This window comes from Neoarius graeffei, chromosome 18 (genome assembly GCF_027579695.1).
Source record: "Neoarius graeffei isolate fNeoGra1 chromosome 18, fNeoGra1.pri, whole genome shotgun sequence".
NCBI classification, from domain to species: Eukaryota; Metazoa; Chordata; class Actinopteri; order Siluriformes; family Ariidae; genus Neoarius; species Neoarius graeffei.
In genome coordinates, this window is record NC_083586.1 from 40,211,866 (window position 1) to 40,235,061 (window position 23,196).

General features: G+C 39.3%; 1 protein-coding gene across 1 annotated transcript in view; it reads right to left on the reverse strand.

Moving 5' to 3' along the window:
• The window catches only part of sorcs3a (sortilin related VPS10 domain containing receptor 3a), a 602,075-nt gene that overhangs the window by 1,045 nt on the left and 577,834 nt on the right, over positions 1-23,196 (reverse strand). Inside the window, exons 20-26 of the mRNA XM_060898283.1 lie at positions 18,682-18,815; positions 17,131-17,254; positions 16,787-16,899; positions 9,300-9,431; positions 7,832-7,931; positions 5,289-5,394; positions 492-652 (exon numbers count right to left, since the gene is read on the reverse strand). Coding sequence (XP_060754266.1) covers positions 492-652; positions 5,289-5,394; positions 7,832-7,931; positions 9,300-9,431; positions 16,787-16,899; positions 17,131-17,254; positions 18,682-18,815 — 870 coding nt within the window. The remainder of the gene's footprint in view (positions 1-491; positions 653-5,288; positions 5,395-7,831; positions 7,932-9,299; positions 9,432-16,786; positions 16,900-17,130; positions 17,255-18,681; positions 18,816-23,196) is intronic.

Below are 23,196 nucleotides of genomic sequence, written 5' to 3' on the forward strand. Positions count from 1 at the left end.
GTACCAACCCCCTACTCCTCACCCCCGGCCCCAAAAGTGAAAGACTGCATACACTTCTTATGATTTGTACAGACTTCTGTACAAAATTACCACATTATCGATCAGATCTTCACATTTATATGGGATTCCAATTTGTATTTTAATCTTGTTTCAATTTAATTGCATCATCACTATTCCCATATACTTATTGCTCATTAGAGGCGATTAAAACCAAATTTGCAGTCATTAAACAATTACAGGATAACAGAAATGGAGCCACATTAGAAATAAATCCACCAGAGCCTATTAAGTTCACCCTAATCATTATCTTAAGCTCAGATGCTCCTCTTAATTACTTTATAGTAGATGATATTTTAATCTTGAAGCATTTTCTGTGTTTAAAATTGTCAGCTGAGCTGGCATTTACACTGAAAATCCCATTAGAAATGTGCACATGTTTTAAGGTTTGTTAATAGTAAAGAAAGCATTTGCAGGAAAAACAATTCACTCACGTTTAACACGGACTTCCAAATCCTTCTCCATAAGTTCTTTAGGGCTGGAGAACTCGCTGAGCTTAATTTTGGGTGTTGTGTCGTTCTGACCCACTGTGCCGATCATCTCCTGCTCTTTCTCTTGGTTCACCTCAGCGTATATATTAATCCAGGGAATTTTTCTGAAAAACAATGAATGGCTGTTTGTTTATAAATGTTACATTCCCATCACTTTCCAGACCATATTGCAACTTAGCAACTGATCATGAAAAAGGGAAAAATATATCTGTTTTTGCAATCTACTGCATTTTTTTTTAAATGAAAATGTTTTAAGATATGCATATGTCAGGGAGAATGTACGTGCAGAGGTTGACCACTGGGGAGCTGAGTATTACAATTAAAAAGATACAAAAACCGCTCAAAAGTTACAAAAAAAATTCAATGGGGAGTTAAAATCGTGCCCGACAAAGTTACTGCCTGTCTGCTACCATAATCATAGTTGAAAGTCGGCCATCCAGGAAGCCATCAACTAGCCTCCATGAATTCTCCAGTTTACGGTTATTTAGCACAAAAGTCTTTTTAACACAAATCCAAAGTATTTTAGCACAAATCCAAAGTCTTATCACAAGTTCTAAAGTCTCTTAGCACAACTCTAAGGCTACATCCACACGACAACGAGATGTTATTTAAAAATATATCGCGTCCAAATGGGCAACAATCAGTAAAATATCAGGTCCATATGGCAACGCAACGCTTGCTGAAAATGATGCAATACACATGCCACACCTCTAGGGGCGCTGTAAGACGGTCCCTTCGGAGACACCAGAACAATAGAAGAAGTAAGGACGCATGCGCATAAACTATTATGCGCGAGACTTCATATTAGCCACAAAGTCAGGAAAATCTGTTTGTAAAATTACATTATAATGACCAAATACAATGAAAAGTATTTTTCCAGTCTCACCTGTGAAAGGTAATCCCATGTGATCTCGTTTGGACGGCAAACCTGTTGGTACAGTTAAACGCAGCTAATCTTTATTCTCCGCTTTGACCTCTCCAAAATGGCGGCGAGGATGACATGATTCTACGCGGAAGGCGGCGTCTTTAATGGTCCGGAATAAATTGAATGATACACGTTGATGGATTAATTTGTTGTTTCTCACCTGTGAAAGGTAATCCCATATGATCTCGTTTGGACAATAAACCTGTTGGTACAGTTAAACGCAGCACATGAATCTTTATTCTCCGCTTTGACCTATCCAATATGGCGACGAGGATGACATATGATTCTACGTGGAAGGCGGCATCTTTAATGGTCCGGAATAAATTGAATGATACACGTTGATGGATTAATTTCTTCTACGCCCTTTTTGAGGAATGTATTGTAGGACTTAAACCCACATCTGAAGAGGTGAGATCGCTCCTTTTTTTTCCCTATTTTTGCTGGCGGGATTGACTCTGCCCTAAGGGCAGAGTCTCTCTCTCTCACTTTGCACCATTACACAATAAATATTCACAGTGAAAATATTTTGTAAGCGTGTTTCATGAACCAAGTTATAGGATTTGTTGACAACTCGCATCGCATCGCAATGAGAAGATCATTGGCACTACTGGTGTTAAGAATCAGACCATTTCATAAATGAATATTTTGCTGTAGAGCTGCAGTGTTTGTACAATTGCATGTTTTTGCTTCACTATTACTGTCACTATTCTGCTTCTTGCATTACTACTGTGAACTAACACTGAACATAATAATAATAATAATAATAATAATATCCAAGCTCGTGTTTCACTCTCACTAGTGCTCTGTAAGGCTTTTTCCTGGTGATATTCGTTACACTTCTACCCGGCGTGAAGCACTCACAGTCATGTGGTTGTGATGTCATCGTAAACAAATCCGTTCTACTCATCCAGACGACTTCACAACGGCAACGTTGCCAGATCTTTCCACTCTGGAACCCGTTCTCAAAAAGATTGCGTTTTGGGCACCCAAAACGCCGGTGCCGTGTGGACGCCAGGCCTAAACGATAAGCAATTGTTTCAGAGTCACCTGAATCCGTTGCCGTGTGGACAGGGCCTAAGTTCTTTAGCACAAGAGCCAAGAATACTTATTTCCACACTATGGTGGATATCATAGTATTTTCATCCATTTCTGTTCACCGAGTGCTCAATTAAAAGAAAACAACAGGATTAGAGAAGTGAAAAAAATTGCAATCTATCTCATTGTTATTTCAATGACAGGTTTAAAGAACGAAGTGAAAACACAATAGACTTTATTATTATTATTATTATTCAAATAACCTGCAAGCTGTTCTTGATCTGATCGACTTGTGAAAATTGTCTGCAATCTGTGCACTGTGTTTTTTTCACACAATCTACAAATGAGTGTTTGTGGTTTACTGATTTGATAATTTCGTGTTAAATAATGTTTTTTAGCGGGTGACAGCATTGAACAAAAAAAAGAAATATTGAAATCAAATATAAACATGCTGCAACAAAGTGAATTTCCCTGTAAACTAGCTGCAGCTTCGAGACTTACCTTGATGATCAAACAACCCTTATATTTTAGCGTAATCTCTTCTTCTTCAGCTTCTTCTTGCTTCACGACTGCCATATTATAGACAATTGATGTATTAATTTTGGTTGTCATTCCTGAACATTTATATTGCACTTTTATTTAATTGCCATTCGTTCTAGGATGCTTTAATGAAAGTTTCTTTCATTTGTTTACATATCGCAACTGTTATTTACTAAGGAGACATGATTCTCATTTTTTTCATTGAAATTGGTCTTTTTCAGTTAAAGACTTTGTAGCTTTATTAGTCAAACACATATGAAAACAATAATATGTGATATCAAATGGACTTTTAATAATTTGAGTAAGTTTTTAGAAATAAATTCCGCTAATGTTGTCAAGCAGGGCAAGAGAAATAATCTCATCTCATCTCATCATCTCTAGCCGCTTTATCCTGTTCTACAGGGTCGCAGGCAAGCTGGAGCCTATCCCAGCTGACTACGGGCGAAAGGCGGGGTACACCCTGGACAAGTCGCCAGGTCATCACAGGGTACTGTATCATATTTCTCTCAAATTTTTAAAAAATTCACTTTCCACGTTTGCCAGAGTTTACTGTTAACAACAGAGACAATATGCATGTAAAACTTTCAGCAAATACATCCAGGCAATAAACAATTGCTTTGAACTAAATAATTAATTTTACTTTGGAAATATGACTGCTGCATATTAAAGAAAAGTAGCAACTAATTTGATTACTTGCTTGTGCTACATGCATACTAATCAACTCCGTCCTACCCTGATCAGTTCTATTACATTATTTTAGGTTCAATTCTTAACCACAAATACTTCTGACAATTATCTGGATTATTTACTTTGATTATCCTATTAGCATTTGTCTTCAAGCACTTATTAATGAGTAGAAACAAGAATAGTCTTGTCTCTGAATGCTTTGCCCATGTAAGATTTCAAATTGCTAATTTATCGTGTCACAAAATCATAGCATTTTAGGCTACATCCACCCGACAACGGCAACGAGATGTTATTTAAAAAAATATCGCGTCCAAATGGGCAACAATCAGTAAAATATCAGGTCCATATGGCAACGCAACGCTTGCTGAAAACGATGCAATACACATGCCACACCTCTAGGGGCGCTGTAAGATGGTCCCATCGGAGACACCAGAACAATAGAAGTAAGGACGCATGCGCATAAACTATTATGCGCGAGACTTCATATTAGCCACAAAGTCAGGAAAATCTGTTCGTAAAGTTACGTTATAATGACCAAATACAATGAAAAGTATTTTTCCAGTCTCACCTGTGAAAGGTAATCCCATGTGATCTCGTTTGGATGGTAAACCTGTTGGTACAGTTAAACGCAGCACATGAATGAGGCATCTTTATTCTCCACTTTGACCCATCCAATATGGCGGCGAGGATGACGTATGATTCTACGCGGAAGGCGGCGTCTTTAATGGTCCAGAATAAATTGAATGCTACACGTTGATGGATTAATTTGTTCTTCTACGCCCTTTTTGAGGAATGTATTGTAGGACTTAAACCAACATCTGAAGAGGTGAGATCGCTCCTTTTTTTCCCTATTTTTGCTGGCGGGATTGACTCTGCCCTAAGGGCTATTCTCTCTCTCTCTCTCTCTCTCTCTCTCTCTCTCTCACTTTGCACCATTACACAATAAATATTCACAGTGAAAATATTTTATAAGTGCGTTTCATGAACCAAGTTATAGGATTTGTTGACAACTCGCATCGAGTTCGTTACACTTCTACCTGGCGTGAAGCACTGACAGTCATGTGGTTGTGATGTCATCATAAACAAACCCGTTCTACTCATCCAGACAACTTCGCAATGGCAACGTTGCCAGATCTTTCCACTCTGGAACCCGTTCTCAAAAGATTGCGTTTTGGGGCACCCAAAACGCTGGTGCCGTGTGGACGCCAGGCCTAAACGATAAACAATTGTATCGGATTCACCTGAATCCGTTGCCATGTGGACAGGGCCTTAAAGTCCTCAGGATTCTTGATGGATTTACTGTCCTTTTGTCTTTTGCTGGAGCTTTTGTTTATGTTGAATGGTCGTTATTTATTACTGTTGTTGTCTTAGAATAGTATTATACACTGTCAATTATACTCCACAATTAATGTGAATCTGTCTTAAAACATAGATATTGCAAAGTCTGGAAACAAGGCACCTAAATCTAGCTGACAGAAATTCATTACAGTAATTGAAAGCTTTTTGAAGAATAAAAGCAGGATTTAGACATGTTTATATGTGTGTTTTCATACCTCTTGAATTTGTAAATGAGGAAGACAGCTAAACCCAAGAACACCACAGAGAGGAGCATCAGCATGGCAGAACTGCTATGTCTAGGGATCGAGTCCACCAGTGGAGCTGACAGAATGAAAAGGAAAGCAGGTTAGTTCTGATGAAACGTTTGCTCAGCTATTCACATTTTTGAACCTCAACATCAACTCTTAATAGCTCTCCAACAGTAATCTGGCACAAATCATTGCTAAGCTGCTGAACCCTGTCTGTAAAAGTTAGAACAACATGACATCAGTCTTATGCAAAATAATCATAAAACCAACTCAACCCCCGAGCCCCAAGAGCTGCCATTGAAAATAGATGTATTTCGCTCGTCTCTACTTCACAAAATCCCAGCGGAAATGTTTCTGTGTCAAGACACTCCATGAATCTCTGCCATTAAGACTCTTCTATATTTTCTACAGCTGGCTGGATTTTTGACAGACAGCCTAGCGATGCCACTGACCTTTTCCCAAGCAGCTTGAAGGCTTTTTAGACCTTTCAAGGCTGAAAAATTAAGAGGAAAGCCAGTGGTTCTGGCCACTCAAATAGGCAGTGTGTCATGGTAAATGCACAAAGCCGTATGTCCTACAGTGCTAAGGTCAGGTAGTTATGAGTGATCCTGTGGTCACTGTATATTTTAACCACAGGCCAGGTTTATAAGTGCTGCCATATGTGCAAGAAGCACCACGCCTAATTTGTGTACCTGATCAACATGTTAAAAAAAAACAATTCATAACCAACTCCCTTTTAGGGACTCTTTCACTTTTTTTTTTTTGCACAGGAAAATTTAATGCCTGTTGAGTCGAATTGCAGATGAGTAATTATATAATTATGTTATAAAATCACATCTGAAATCAATGGTCATGTTCTTCAATGCTGACAAGCCTCTCTGGACTCAAGGACCAAATAATCAACAGAATTACACCCTGCATTGAAACTGTATTCAGAATAAATAAAAGATCTCACAGACTGTGAACAGGAACTGTATCGATTTTATAATACAAGCCAATCCCAGGAAATAATATGAGTGTGATATCACAGGTGATATTACAAATATATTTATGGGAAATATTATACTTTATTTATTCTAAGTTGGTGCCATTTAGAAAATACTAAAGGAAAAGTGTGGATATTAAACATGAAAAAAAATGCAGAACAGTCATCGACTGTCCATCGCGAGCGATGATGGCTGTTTCATTAGGATGTGCAGAAATGCAGATGGGCTGTGAGGCCTGCACCAGGGTGCACCAGACTCGTTCTCCTTTCCTAATGAAGCACCTTGCACAGTAAGGTAAGACAAACGATGTCGTGCCCCCATTGCGTTGTCTCTCTGGACCTCCAGACCTGATGCCAAGTGGTGCACAAAAGTGCCACAGACCTGACGGGTATGGAAGTTGCCCCACAGTGACAACTGACTTGCCGAGTGATGCCATACATTGGCCATTTGAGTGGCTCTTTGGCATACCAACTTGTGGTGTGCCATTGACCCTGTTGGGTTCATCTGCCACATTGCACTGAAAAGCACCCTGCTGCCAGTGCCTTATTGGTGATGTACTATTTAACCCATAGCTGGAACCCAGGCAGGTGCTACCACTCTGGGTCAGAGCGGACCTGGGAGCAATGGTGATTAAGGGGTAACTCCACTTTCCCCAATACTCAAGTCCTCCTGGACCTGAGACTCACCACTGGTTGCAGTTTAAAGTCATACCCAGGACTAGAACAGTAGGGCTGCAGGAACCCAAGTATATTACTTATTAGAATTTGTACTTGGACTTGTCTTGATCTTGGTCATTGGTGTCACTAAATATGGTCTTCATCTAGACTCAGAGCTTGTAAATATAATGTTTATATTTTCTTTTTTTCACATGCATGAAGTTTCTTGACTTGGCCTTAACCCGCTTAAAACTCAGGCTTGACTTGATCTTGGCTAGTCCTGGTCTCTGACTTGATAATGACAGTCTTGACTATAGCCCTACAATACAGAAATTTAATCTCATTCTCACGATCTACATTGGCTTTTTTATTTTCACTTAGACTCTACCTTTCAAGTATTCCTCAACTTTTTAGCTTGAAATGATTAATGCTGATTTGCTTCATTTGAAGCCATGGCCTAGTGGTTAGAGAAGTGGCTTTGGGACCAAAAGGTTGCTGGTTTGAGTTCCTGGACCAGGCTGAAGTGCCCTTGAGCAAGGCACCTGACCCCAGGTTGCTCTGGGTATGCTGTAAGTTACTTTGGATACAAGTGTCTGCTAAATGCCATTAATGTAATTTGTACATATCATTATTTGAGAGTATGTTGGGTGAATGATTGAGAAAACAATGAACATTTTGTCAGCATTCTGTAACTTTTAGCTCAATATGTATTCCGTATTCCCTTGTGCTTACTGTGATGTGTATCAAAATATGCATAAAACAGTAGACGTTATAAGTACTGAGTGCCTGATGAGCCAAGACATGTACAAATATTTGATGAAACATGAGTTTAAAGGCTAATAATAAGACCATTTGAAATCAGTCTCACCTAATGTTAGCTGTGTGATGTAAACAATAACTCCAGATCCTGGTTTCAGCTCAAATTCTACCAGATTCTGGTTCAATGCATTGGCGAGGATTTCTGAGATCTGTAAAACAAGCACAACGTTAATTAAAAATAAATAAACAAATAAATCAATAAACTAATTAATTAATTTAAAAAGATGCTGTTACAAACAACACAGCCACCTACACTATACCCTGACACCTGACTAATCACACTCATATGTGCTTGTTGAACATTCCATTCCAGATTTAGTTCCCCTTTGCTGCTTTATCCTCCACTCTTCTAAGGCAGTTTTCCACTAAATTTCAGGGTGGGCCTGTGAGGATTTGGGTTCATTCAGCCGTGAGCATTACTGAGGCTGGGTGAGGAGGCCTGGTGTACAGTCAGCGTTCCAGTTCATCCCAAAGGTGTTCAGTGGAGTTGAGGTTAAGGATCTGTGCAGGACATTCAAGTTCTTCCATGCCAACTTTGGCAAACCAAATCCTAACCATGGCAAAATATACTTCTGAATAGACACTCATTATAAACTCTATGCTGAAATAGTTGTACATCAACTACATATGAAACAAAATTGGTTTGGGGTAAAAGCTGTTTATTTATATTTATCTGGGCTTTTATGAATTAACCCACTACTGCACACTGTTCCCAAAGTTGATCAGAATTTTTGAGCATTTGGGGAAAACTATTTGTGAATTGGCCTATTAACTGTATAAATGAATTGCATAAATTGTGAATGTGACATGACATTTATATCTCCTTCCTCTTTTTCATACGGGACAACATTTTGAGCCACCCTTATAAGACTTCTGCAAAATGTTGATTATTCATCAATAATCTGTATAGTTCTATGGTGCACAAAACATACATATGAAATCTTTGGCACTGAAGGAATTTTGTGACATTGCTTAAATTATCTGGTGTAAAATTATTGTATTTTTGTTGAATTAATTTGTATAAAAATCATTTGCATTAAGGTGATTAATTTGCATTAAGGTGATATGATTATTCTGACAATTTATTATTTTATTGGTTCTAGCTTCCTCTGTGATCCTGATGGATAAGCAGTATAAATAATTGATGGATGGATGGATGGATGGATGGACAGTTTGCTCAGGACATGGATCTCTAAATGAATTAATAGAAGATAGCAAAGAATATATTTCTATAGACAGTGAGGATGAGTTAGATCATATTCAGGAGTAAATCAGTAATGCAGGAAGTGAGGAAGAGTCCATTTTAGAAGATGTACAAGTGCCGAAAAATAAACTTTTTTTTTTTAAATCCATATTTTCCCATTCATTTAAACATTTGTACATGAAGGTATCATAATTTGTGCAGAAGATGTTAAGGATCACAACTAAAGTCATCATTATAAATCACCTAATTTACAAAAGCATTCTGGATGACCTCTTCCAAAATACAATATACATGTATATATAACGTATTTGACCTGCTCCAGATCCTCCTCACTCCCTTTCCTGCCATCTGTCTGGTTCTTGCTGGGAAGCAAAAAAAGTTCAGCAGCTGTTGGAAGTCCAGGGAAAACCGCCACCAGGAGCTGCTCAGCAGGAATATTGGCTATCTATAAGAAGAAAAGGGAGGATCTGAATGTAGACCTTTCAGCATATGTCCCGAGTGTATTCTTTGATTTTTTTCCCCCGACGTAATTCATCACAAAATAATTTCACATGTGTGCAACCTCATATTTATACCTCAGGGAAGCAGAACATGGTTAAGGCTCCTGGGGATTGACAGCAAATGAAAATAATAGTTCTTGTATTGAATTGTTTTGTTGGAGTATTAAGAAAGGCAATTTGTTAATAATTAATAATTTACCATAGAACAAGTGAAAAAATTGATTCCTATGTTTGAGTGGAAATCTTTAATTGTAGTGCTTATTCAAGATTTTATGCACACACACACACACACACACACACACACACACACACACACACACTGTGCTTTAAGTGGAAAAAATTAAGTGCCAGTACTCCCCATATTAACGTCGTAGTTGGATGAAGTATCGGTAGCAACAGGCATTGCTATAGCAATAGGCTCTTTGCTGTTAGCAGACATGCTAGTGTTAGCTTGCCGCTCCCCACCTGCATTTTCTGCTGCGGTAGAATTTGACTGTCGAAGAGCTGTGTCATCATCTGACTCCGTTTCAACTCTCATTCTCTTTGCGCTCTTTTGTAGCCATGCCAACATTACTGTCCTGTTTTTGTTTCTTTGTTTTTCACGCTTGTTGTTTCCGACTTATCTGTGAACAAGCGAGTGAGCGTCACGTAGTCCCGCGAGTGTCAAGAGAAGTGAGCGTCGTGTAGTGCTCCCTGGGTAAATGTAGCTTAAATGTCATAATGAATCGCCAAGAGACACTCTGATATGGAGAGGACAGGAAAGGGTACTGTAAGCTTGCGAGAAGTCCCAGTATGCCGTAAAAAGTCCCGGTAAGCCAGGGGTTAAAATCTAGACATGGTGGTGTGTGTGTGTGTGTGTGTATACACACACACACACACACACAGTATCTTGTCAGAAGTTTGGACACACCTACTTGTTCATAGGTTTTTCTTTATTATGACTATTCTATGCATTGTATAACAATGCTGAAGACATCAAGTCTATGAAATAACATATGGAATAATGTGATATACAAACAAGTAATAAAATGTGTTTCAGATTTTAGATTCTTCAACATAGCCAGTGTTTACCTTGATGACGCTTTGCACACTACTGTCATAACCAGCTTCATGAGGTCGTCACCTGGAATGCTTTTCAGTTAACTGGTGTGCCTCATCAAAAGTTAATTAGTGCAATTTCTTGCCTTCTTACTGTGTTTGAGATCAAACAGTAAATAGTAAATCATAAAAAAATGCAGTAAATAGCCCTATTCTACAACTGTAGTAATCTAGATTATGTCAAGAACCGCTCATCTAAGTAAAGAGAAACGAGATCCATCATTACTTTAAGACATGAAGGTCAGTCAGTCCAGAAAACTGCAAGAACTTTGAATGCATCTTCAAGTGCAGTTGCAAAAACCATCAAACGCTCTGATGAAACTGGCTCTCATGAGGACTATCCCAGGAAATGAAGACCAAGACTTACCTCTGCTGCAGAGGATAAGTTCATTAGTATTAGCAGCCTCAGCAATTGCCAATTAACAGCACCTCAGATTAATGCCTACATGAAGTAGCAGACACATCTCAACATGGATTGTTTGGAGGAGACTGTGTGAATCAGTCCTTCACACTCGAATTGCTGCAAAGAAACAACTACTGAGGGAGGCCAATAAGAGCTATAATAAAAAGAGAATTGCTTGGGCCAAGAAATACAAGGAATGGACGTTAGATTAGTGGAAATTTGTACTTTGGTCGGAGTCCAAATTTGAGATTTTTGGTTCCAACTGCCGTATCTTTGTGAACTGCGGAAAAGAGGAATGGCTGGTATCTGCACATCTGGTTCCCAACATAAAGCACAGAATAGGCCAGGCTTGTAGTACTCGAATCCAGGAATCGGACTTGAGTGCGGCTTGTGCCCTAATTTTAAGGACTCGTGACTTGACTTGGACACTGATGACTCGGACTTGGACTTGTGCATTAACTGCATTTGCTCTCGCAAATTGGAGATGAGGACTCAATTTTTTTTCTTTATTTTTGTAACATGCCATAATAATTTGGTATAAGATATCTATATTTACACTGACTTTTATACTAATTTCATCCAAGAGTATGCACATTCACCTGTTCATACATCATGTTCAGGAACAAACTAACATTAATAGCACTAAAATGTCTGGAGAGATTGTCTGCTTTGCTTATACAGACTTCTCGTGCAGGGAAAAAAATGCACTGTTACGTGTTCCATATGTAGAAGAACTATCGAGGAGATGACGGGGACAGCCTCGAACTTCAATCGTCATTTGGCAAGACTACACCCAGAGAAGTAAGTGGCATGCTATGTTCATTGCCCCGTTGATAGCAGAGCTTGCTTGCTGACTGATAAACTAGCTTATGTTAACCCTCTCTCATGTTATTTGCCCTGTTGATAGTGGTGCTTGTGTCGGACTCAACTTGGATCAGTAGTGGACTCGACTTGGATTTGACTCAAAATTTTCTTTAATGACTCGGACTTGAACACTGGGGACTCGAAACTGGACTCAGACTCGAGGTTTAGTGACTCGACTACAACACTGGAATAGGCAGCATGATGGTTTGGGGATGCTGTGCTAGTGATTTATTCAAAACTGAAGACACATTTAACCAGCATCACAGCCATAGCATTTTGCAACCAGATACCATCCCATCTGTTTTATCCTTAGTGGGACCATCATTTGTTTTTCAACAGAACAGTGACCAGAAAACACCTCCAGGCTATGTAAGGGCTATTTAACCCAGAAGAAGAGTGAAGGAGTACTGCATCAGATGACCTGGGGACGATTACTGCTTCCTACTTCCTCTTCTGGATGTACATTTACTCAACGTTTCAATGTGAATGGTATGCGTATCTCTCCATGTGAGGTGGAATATATTGCTTTGGCACAAGGTAATTATGTTACATTTGGTGGCAAGTGAAGATCAGTCCCTGAGGCCATGAAAGGACATAATCATCTCTGTGACACACAGACTTTTCCCATTAGCAAGGAGAGGGAGTGAAAGCTAGTGCTGCAAAATATCTGAATTTAGCTTGCTGTTAAAGGCCATCAGTCTGGGTGCTGGCTGATCCATCTATCTCTCTCACAGAGCAGAAGCTGCTCTACATTCAGTTCTTGTTTTATCAAATCCTGTGCACTGATCTACCGTAAGTTCAGAAATTTAGCCCTCAGGCACCAGGCCACAAATTTTCCTTCTAAGCCACAGTTCAGTGGTGTAGATTATTGGTTATCTTGCTGATATGCTGAGATGTTTAAATGAACCCATTATAATAAAAAGCATTCTGACCTTTGAGGCAGACTCAGAGCCTCAGAGACTATGATGAGATTGTAACACAAATTCAGGACATATCTACTACCTGCCAGTAGAGGACACTTCTGGAACACTTCCTGCTTGGAGACTTTGAGCAGTTGATTCATTGTGAAGTCTTGCCATTCCCAAGTTTACAGCCTTGATTACTTTTGATTGCCATACCATGTTCTAGACCCTTACTTAGGCCCTGTCCACATGGCAACGGATTCAGGTGAATCTGATAAAATTGTTTATCGTTTCGGCCTGGCGTCCACACGGCACTGCCGTTTTGGGTGCCCCAAAACGAAATCTTTTGAGAACGGGTTCCAGAGTGGAAAAATCTGGCAACGGCCCCGTTGCGAAGTCATCTGGATGAGTAGAACGGATTTGTTTACGATGACGTCACAACCACATGACTGTCAGTGCTTCACGCCGGGTAGAAGTGTAACGAACTCGATGCGAGTTGTCAACAAATCCTATAACTTGGTTCATGAAACGCGCTTACAAAATATTTTCACTGTGAATATTTATTGTGTAATGGTGCAAAGTGAGAGAGAGAGAGAGAGAGAGAGAGAGAGAGAGAGAGTGAGTGTGAGAGAATAGCCCTTAGGGCAGAGTCTTTAGTCCAAACACTAAACCACGCACCGCCCGTGCGCTTTCCAAAAACAAAAACAATCCTGCCAGCAAAAATAGGAAAAAAAAAAGGAGCGATCTCACCTCTTCAGATGTTGGTTTAAGTCCGACAATACATTCCTCAAAAAGGGCGTAGAAGAACAAAGTAATCCATCAATGTGTAGCATTCAATTTATTCCGGACCATTAAAGAATTCTGGAGGATATCAGAATGTTGGCGTACCGGCTTCCATCTACCCCCATTCATTCCTCTTTCTACGTCTTTCGTTTTACGCTACTGATTAATAATCAAAACTTTGTGGCTGATGCTACAGAAGAAGGGGTTTATGCGCATGCGTCTACTTCTTCTATTGTTCTGGTGTCTCTGATGGGACCATCTTACAGCGCACGTAGAGGTGTGGCATGTGTATTGCATCATTTTCAGCAAGCGTTGCATTGCCATATGAACCTGATATTTTACTGATCCATTGCCCATGTGGACGCGATATTTAAAAAAAAAAATCTCGTTGCCGTTGTCGTGTGGATGTAGCCTTAGTTTGTTGATTAACTCTTTGGATTATCCTTAGTGTTTGGTTAGGTTACTGACAATTTCTGGCCACTGGCTGCTTATCAACCTTGATTTTGTATTGTGTCTCGACTGTTTTCCATGAATTGTATTAACCACTTTGCACATGTCTTCTTCTTCTTCTTCTTCTTCTTCCAGCTGCTTCCGTTAGGAGTCGCCAGAGCAGATATATTCTGCATATTTGATTTGATTTTACACTGGATTTGATTTGGTTTTGCCCTCCACGGACTACCACCTTGTCATGGTGGAGGGCCTTGTGTGTCTTGATGATCCTGACAGCTATGCTGGTGGGAGCTATCACTCCTGGTAGGTCCACCCAAACCAGACAGGTCAAAGGGAAGAGGCCAGATGAAAAGTACCGTAGTCCAATCTGGGTAACCCAGTCCATGATGGTGGGCCAGGACACCCCATGGCTGGGTATTAAGGTGGCAGCCCCACCACCTGGCTAGTCTACGTTGGGTTAACACCCCGGCTAGATGAACCCTTCCCTGTTATGACACCTACCAGAGCTTACACCGGATGCCCTTCCTGACTCAACCTTCCCTAATGTATCTGGGCTTGGGACCGGCACTAAGTATACACAGGCTTGTGCAACCCCAGTGGCTGGGTATTTTACCTAATCTGCATGTCTTTGAACTGTGGGGAAACTGGAGCACCTGGAGGAAACTCACGCAGACATGGTGAGAACATGCAAACTCAACTGTGAGGCTCCTTCTTGCTGTGAGGCGACAGTGCTAACCACTGCACCACTGTGCCACCACTTTGCACATGCATGCCTAAGCCAATTAAAAAAAAATCTAAAGTATTTAACTCAAGAAAATAACCCTGCTTGTCTATAAAGAGCAGATGAAGCCTTTGAACAGAATGTAGAAAAATAACCGCTTAAGACAAAAATATATCATGTTCTAGGAGCTGTATCAGAGGTTCAAGTGGAATGTGTATGAAATGAAGTGTGTATTCTCTTGTGTTTTAAAGTATACATATTTTGAAGTATAAATTTTTGAAGAGTAAGTTCATATAATAAGAGAATTCATATACAGTTGGAAGAATTGAATGACTCAAGATGTATAAAAGACATGAAGGTTAAGGTGAGGGTTATAGCAGCAAGAAACAATCATCCCATTCCACATTTTTCACTCTTCAAATAAATAAGACAAGAAAAAAGGCAGCCTGGTTTCTTGAAATCAGAAAGCGCAAAGTCCTCTATCTTGAAGACTCAGAACATTTTACTGAAATGCATACTTAAAGGGGCAGCACAGTGGTGTAGTGGTGAGCACAGCAAGAAGGTCCTGGGTTCGAGCCCAGCAGCCAACAGGGGCCTTTCTGTGTGGAGTTTGCATGTTCTCCCCGTGTCTGTGTGGGTTTCCTCCGGGTGCTCCGGTTTCCCCCACAGTCCAAAGACATGCAGGTTAGGTTAACTGGTGAATCTAAATTGACTGTAGGTGTGAATGTGAGTGTGAATGGTTGTGTGTCTCTATGTGTCAGCCCTGCGATGATCTGGCGACTTGTCCAGGGTGTACCCCGCCTCTCACCCATAGTCAGCTGGGATAGGATCCAGCTTGCCCGCGACCCTGCACAGGATAAGCGGCTACAGATAATGGATGGATGGAAAAAACATACTTAAAGGTACAGTAATCAGTTCTAATCCAATACACTTTTTGTCAAATTCTGCGAATATTTCCTCATGGGCTGCTAGCTGCCTGTTCTGTGTGTGCACTGAAACTGGCCTTTACCGTACCTTAACCTTCATGTCTTTTATACATCTTGAGTCATTCAATTCTTCCAACTGTGTATGAATTCTCTTATAATATGAACTCACTCTTCAAAAATGTATACTTCAATATGTATACTTTAAAACACAAGAGAATACACTGACACTGGAGACTCCTTCCATACATTTTAAAAATAAATGTTCCTTACAGAAATTTTCACGATAACATTTTTTAACAGCTTATTATTATCTTGGATTGTGTGGAGAGTTGTTACTATAGAATCATATAAGAACAAGCACATAAACATAAACCTGTGATTTTGATTAATGGCCAGCAGAGCTCCTGTTAGAGGAAATTAATGAACATCTTTTAAGCAATCAGGCTTGAGCATTCAAAAGCACTGTGGTATAATAAGACCTAGTTCATAGACATCAGAAATCCAAAGCCACTGGGAGTAACATTTACACCTCCTGCCTCATGCCCTGACTTGATCTCACACCCTTCATTCTGTTATACAGTTCCTGCAATTCAGATTTCACATTTTTGATATTTGCAGCTTCTGTGTGTATCCGCATGTTTGCACAGGCTGAGATATAGAGAAATACAGAAATCATGAGCACTAGTGTCTTCAATACTGGGTTGATTGCATATAATTCCATTTGCATCTCTTGTCCAGCTCTTCTCCACTCCTGCTTTCCATTCAGCTCATTATCTTCATGCACAAAATTTTGGGCTCTTCATAAAGCAGAGGAAATCGAGCTCACGCATAATTGGGGTGTAGCGACTGACAGTGGCATTGACTATGGATGCTGGTTAAGATTTGCTCAGCGCGAGAGCTCTTTTCATCTTCGGGAAAAGACGCATTTGTAATCATCTGCCTGTCTCCAGAGTGAGGTACTCATCTGCCTACCTGTGGTGATACACTAAGGCATGCCCGAAAAAGAGAAAGAAGCTGTTTCAGCTATTTTTGAGGAATTTCGAAACCGTGAATGCTGGAGAAGCAGGAATAAAAGAATAAAAGTACAAGATTCTCCAAAAATGGAGAATGGCCAAGTGAACAAGTGAGCAGAGTGAAACAGGTTCACACTTACTTGGAGCACAGCCTTTTTAATTATTCTGCCTACATCGTGTCTCCACTCCGGGATGTCAGGGTTGGCCTCATCCAGATTCGGAGAAAAAGATAAAAGCAGGGATTTAAAGAATTCTGTCATAGAGAGAAAACGTGAGAGAGAATAGAGATTAGCTTTACACTCCCATATCCTGTCTGTCTTTTTTTTTTACAGCTGCATTGCTCTAACAAATTAAAGCTCTTATTACTGAACAACATTAAAGATTAACATTTATCCTCTGTTATAGGATTTTCAGAGTTAATAGTCTTTTTTAAGAAAAGAGCTTTTTTAATTCACAACTATTTACCAGAAAATAAATCAGTCACCTTGCACAACAATTTGTTTGGTGTCTTGAAGAATAGAGTTGGATGATGAGACCTGCACCGTTACCATGTATGTCCCCTCCACAGGAAACACGTAGGATATACTGCCCTCAAGAGTGATCATTGGCTGGCAAGAAAAACAATTACTTCATAAGCAAAAAATTATTTTCATAGCTACTCTGAACCCTATTTTTTGCCCTCCCTAGAACAGACCTTGAAAAAAATGCATACAGATCCTATTATAATTGATAATATTTGCTAGATAACTTCATCATATTTAAAAAAAAAAGTGATTACTGAAAATTGTTATAATTGTTAGAATGAACCATGCTTATAAAACAAAATATAAGTGAGTCAGAAAAATTTTCTATGTATAATCCTAGATAATTTGTTCTGTTTATTTAGCATACTAGAAATATAGAAGGATGACAAATTTGCTTATCAGTTTGTTAGAAAGGTTGGTAATTTATACACTATGTACCACATGAAAAAAAGGTGCAAAATAATTCTATTTGAATTATGCTACGATGTTAGTCAAACCACATTGCCCTTGTTTGTTTGAAACAAATAGGAATATGAATATTTAACAGTCATTCCACGAAATCAAGTCGTGCATGAGTTGATAGCCGATGAGGTGCGTAGTGCTGAGTTGGCTATAAGCCATGCACGACGAGATTGAGTGGAATAACAGTTTTATTCTATCCACATTCACTGAATTTTGAGAAACGGAGTATTTTATTTTTATTTTTTGCAAATTCAGTAAATAAAAACTTTATACAAAACGTCCAACAAAATCATTTCTGCTTAGAATGTAAACAAACCCATGAAATGACTTTATTGCTTAAAGATGAAGAATGTAAACAAACGGGTGAAATGACTAGCAATTTGTGAAAAAATGTGATAATATTAATAATTCATGAAAAATAAAAAAGATATGTTCTTACTATCAAATACTTTTATTCCATATTTTTTTTTGCTTTTTTCATATTTTTTGGGTTTTGTTTTTGAGTAGAGTTTTTATTTCGTCCTCGGTTGGTTCAGCAACAAGCTCCGCCATTTTGTTTTTCTCTACTCATGGTACATGAGCTGATAGCCTAGTAGTAGAGTAGCCAATCAGAGCGCGGGATTGCTCATATCAAGTGAATGTGGACAGAATAATATCAAATATACTTAATACAGGTCAAGTCCATCATGTAAAATGACGATTAGGTACTATTACTTAATAACTACTACCTCTTTGATCTAATAAGCTAATATTGTTCTGTGTACATTCTTATTCTTCTTCTGCTCATTATTATTATTATTATTATTATTATTAATTTATTTATTTTAATATAGCCAGTGTTGAATGTTTCAGCTTCAGAGTCAAGGCCATTTTAACCAAAAAGTCTGCTGCCTTTGTACTGCAAGTGGCTAATATACCGTATGTGGTGCAAGACTTGTATATTCCATATACTGTAATGACACATTATTTAAAAAGCAGAGTACAGTCTCTGAGTTCAAGTTCATGAAAGTAAGGCAGAAAAGCTATAATTAGGAGGGAGCCGATTGTACCTCTGTGTTATTCCCCAGCCACCAGAAGTAGGTGAGAGCTCGAGAGTGAGAGGGCCAGACCACTGCAGTCAAGTTCACCTCCTTGTTCTTAATGACCACAAACGGAGCCAGCAACTGGACATGCTCAACAGGACCTGGAACACACACACACGATTATGTGTGCCTCAACGCTGTAAAAAATGATTTGTTGTTTTAATTTGAAAAAGTTAGTGCCCGGGCTGCCTTAAAATTTTGAGTTCACTAAAATTAATATAGTAAGTTCACACAATGAGGCAAACAATTTAACTTACGATATGAATTTCAATGAACTCAAAATTTTAAGGCAGCCTGGGCACTACCTTTTTTTAAGTTAAAACAACAAATCATTTTTTTACAGTGAAGGTTGCCAGTTCCACCTGACAGCAATCTATGAGTTTTTGTATATTTTTCTTTACTCTGGATTTACTGCCAACCTATGGTCATTCATCTGACACTCTAATAACACCCTCAATCTATATTGGTATAAAATCTATAGTACTATGACTATGATGTATCATCACAGAACTAGAGATGTGACAATTCAAGTCAAGTTTATTTTTATAGCGCTTTTAACAATAGACATTTTCACAAAGCAGCTTTGCAGAATTTAAAAGACTTTAAACATGAACTAATTTTATCCCTAATTTATCCCTAGTAAGTAAGCCTGTGGTGATAGTGGCAAGGAAAAACTCCCTCAGACGACATGAGTAAGAAATCTTGAGAGGAATCAGACTCAAAAGGGAACCCATCCTCATTTGGGTGATAACAGACAATGTGATTACAACATTTTTAACAGTTTTAATATGAAGTCAGTTTTGTTGATGTAATAACTCTCATTCAGTTTTTTCACGATTCGATTCGAATTATGATTCTGACCTTCCGATTCAATTCAATTCGATTTGAATCACGATTCACATTTTTTTGTTGTCTATTTTATAACTGACACAAATCATTGTCAATATTCTGTTAATTCTCAGCCTAGAAACACCAAGCAATAAAAAAACAAACAAGTCGTGTTGCCTTTTTAGTCTTTATTCGGACTCCAGTCACGCCATTGACTTTGAATGTAACTATGAATGTATCACAGTTCAGTTATTTTTGGCACATTTTAATTTTCAAACCACAAAACACTAAGAAACAAAAAAGCAATGAAAACTTCATGACTTTTGTCTCAATCTTTTAAAACACAAAAATACAGTCACTTGTGTTAAAGTGAATACCACCTCTTGACACACAGCATTCATTGTCCAGAGAGTACATAAGGCACTGAGATTGTAATAAATGCTGGCAAACTGGGCTTTTAAAAGCTGGTAGCTTCAGGAATTCCGAGTCGTCTGCCATGTTGCTCACAAAGCAACATGTGATCTCACGAGATTGCTATAGATAGTTTTCACTGATGTCACGGCATTCCGGGGAACGCCTTCCAGCCGCCATCTTGTGGGGCAAACAAAACGGACCATCGCCATTACCGGCTACGTTATCTTGGACGAATTTATGAAGTTATATAGTCAGTTTTCTAAAATAAAGATCAATGTCGGCAAAATCAAGCAAACAGAAGTATATAGATACATTAGACGACATCTCACGACAATGGTATGCAGCCAAACTGGCCTTGATTGGGGGAATTGACCCCTACGAAGTGGACAAAGATGCATTTTCAAGTGACTATGCAGGGCTGCCAAAGCCTGAAACTGCCAAAGCCTGCTCCAAAGCCTGAAACTGACTTCATCAAACTTTAAAGGCTGTCTGATATATACAACTTTATATATTCACAGCGCGCCTTTTGTCGGATGCCGCCTTTCTCACGGCTGAATCGCGCAGATCCGATTTTTTTTTTTTAGGGGGGCGTTGGAGTGTCTGATTATAATTTCAAAGTAAATTCTGTATTAAAATTACTAAATAAGCAAATCCATTACAGTCCATGAAACAGGAAGTATAAGGATGAGAAAAAAACAGTTTAAATCGGAAAGCTGCGCACATTTGCACAGTCCTGCACACCGTTCGGGCTGTGCAAATGTGCGCAGCTTTCCGATTTAAACTGTTTTTTTTCTCATCCTTATACTTCCTGTTTCATGGACTGTAACGGATTTGCTTATTTAGTCATTTTAATACAGAATTTACTTTGAAATTATAATCAGACACTCCAACGGCCCCCCCCCCAAAAAAAATCGGATCTGCGCGATTCAGGCAGCATCCGCCAAAAGGCGCGCTGTTTGCATCCCAAACACAAATCAAATCATACAGAATAGACCTAAAATGTTTTTCAAAAATGACCCTTGCGTGAGTGAAGTGACAAGTTTCAAATAGAAACGTGACAAACGAGAGATATTAAGTGTACATTACAATGTAAACGTACACTCAGCGGTTCCAGTTAGGCATTCTCCAGAGATTGTTCACATGATGTTTTGGTTTCCAAAAACAAACTTAAACACAATTGATTGTTTATTTAAACAACTTACCACTTATAAAATGATCAGAGCAGACTTTGCTGTGTTTGGAAGGCTGATAATCCTTGCGGTTGATTCTCGCAAGCCATAGATTTCTCCTTTGTATGCTGAGTTTCTTTGTTTGCTCACCTTCATGCTCCCGTACAGTGGGAATTCCATAAAAGCTCCGCTTGACATCATCATCTGACCTATTACGACAGCCGTGAATACAACAGGTGTGCATCATTGCTAGCTTTAAATAGCCTGCTTGGGTTCTTTTGAAGACTTTGTACTCACGCGTTACAATGTGTGCTCAGTCACCCGTACGGTAAGCTTGACCCGCAAGATGGCCGCCACTAGGGAATCCCCAACTCTGTGACGTCATGTGAAAACTATCTATAGCAACCACCAGAGGTGGACAGTAACAAAATAGATTTATTTGAGTATTGTACTTAAGTACACTTTTTGAGTATCTGTACTTTACTTGAGTATTTTTTTGGAAACTTATGACTTTAACTTTACTACATTTGAAAAACAAATATCGTACTTTTTACTCCACTACATTTCTGTCAAGGTCCTCGTTACTCGTTACTATGAAGCAGCTTTGAAAGTGGATGTTTTTTCTTTTCTAAAATGTGATTTTTTTTTTCCGCAGGTGACACTGAAAGCCTATCAGTAATCACTAGGGTCATGTCCGTCGACTGGATAAAATTAAGCTCAATTATTTCTCAGCAGCTTTATTTGAACACAATCAGTTGATGGCAGAATGGAAGGAGGCGGTTCTTCTGGGGAATGCATGCACTCATGGCCATACCTAGAACCCATGTTTCAGTTTTCTGAAAGGATTAAAGATATGTTTCGTTTTAAATGTTTGCTTTGTTTGTCGAAAACAAACCACATCAGGGACTACAAAAACTCGCCATCCAACCTGTGGGAGCATATTGAGGGATATAAAGGTTTTATTCCAAGAGAAAGCTTGCAACAAAGTTGTCTGTGATTTTAGAGCTAGCGATAATGCTGCAAATGCAGCTATATAGTCTGATTAGTCAAATTACTTTCCATGGATTTGCCCGCCAAGTTGCCCTAGCCTTGTCCACGGCTAACGTTTGCACATAGCTAGTTAACTTGGGCACTGTTAGTTAGCATGTAAAAATGGAGTTACGCTAACATGAATAACATTAAATTATCTGAAGTCCTTTCAGAAATATGTTTCAGCATGATCTTGCCAAATAAACAGAATGTAGAAATCTTTCTTTTCTAGTAGCATTAGCTACCCAATATGATTTTGAGTTTGAAAAGGGTTTGCTAGCATGTCAGGTGGAGCTTCACTGACTAGCTAGCTTAACGTTAAACCACCATGATGCACAGCATGCATTCATTTTGTGAATTCACATTTCTGTCCTTGGTAACGGCATTAGGTTTTGTAAGCGCTGTGGCAATAATACAACAATGCATTGACAGAAAATGTACTTTTAGTACTTAAGTATTTTTAAAAGCAAGTATGTACTTCAGTACTTTAACTTAAGTAAACATTTGACTGTACAACTTTCACTTGGGCGGCACGGTGGTGTAGTGGTTAGCGCTGTCGCCTCACAGCAAGAAGGTCCTGGGTTCGAGCCCCGGGGCCGGCGAGGGCCTTTCTGTGCGGAGTTTGCATGTTCTCCCCGTGTCCGCGTGGGTTTCCTCCGGGTGCTCCGGTTTCCCCCACAGTCCAAAGACATGCAGGTTAGGTTAACTGGTGACTCTAAATTGACCGTAGGTGTGAATGTGAGTGTGAATGGTTGTCTGTGTCTATATGTCAGCCCTGTGATGACCTGGCGACTTGTCCAGGGTGTACCCTGCCTTTCGCCCATAGTCAGCTGGGATAGGCTCCAGCTTGCCTGCGACCCTGTAGAAGGATAAAGCGGCTAGAGATAATGAGATGAGATGAACTTTCACTTGTATCGGAGTAACATTTGATCAGTGGGATCTGTACTTTGACTTAAGTAATGAAGTTGGGTACTTTGTCCACCTCTGGCAACCACAAACATGGCTGCGCCTACGTACAGCTCCGGATACCAAATTGAATTTT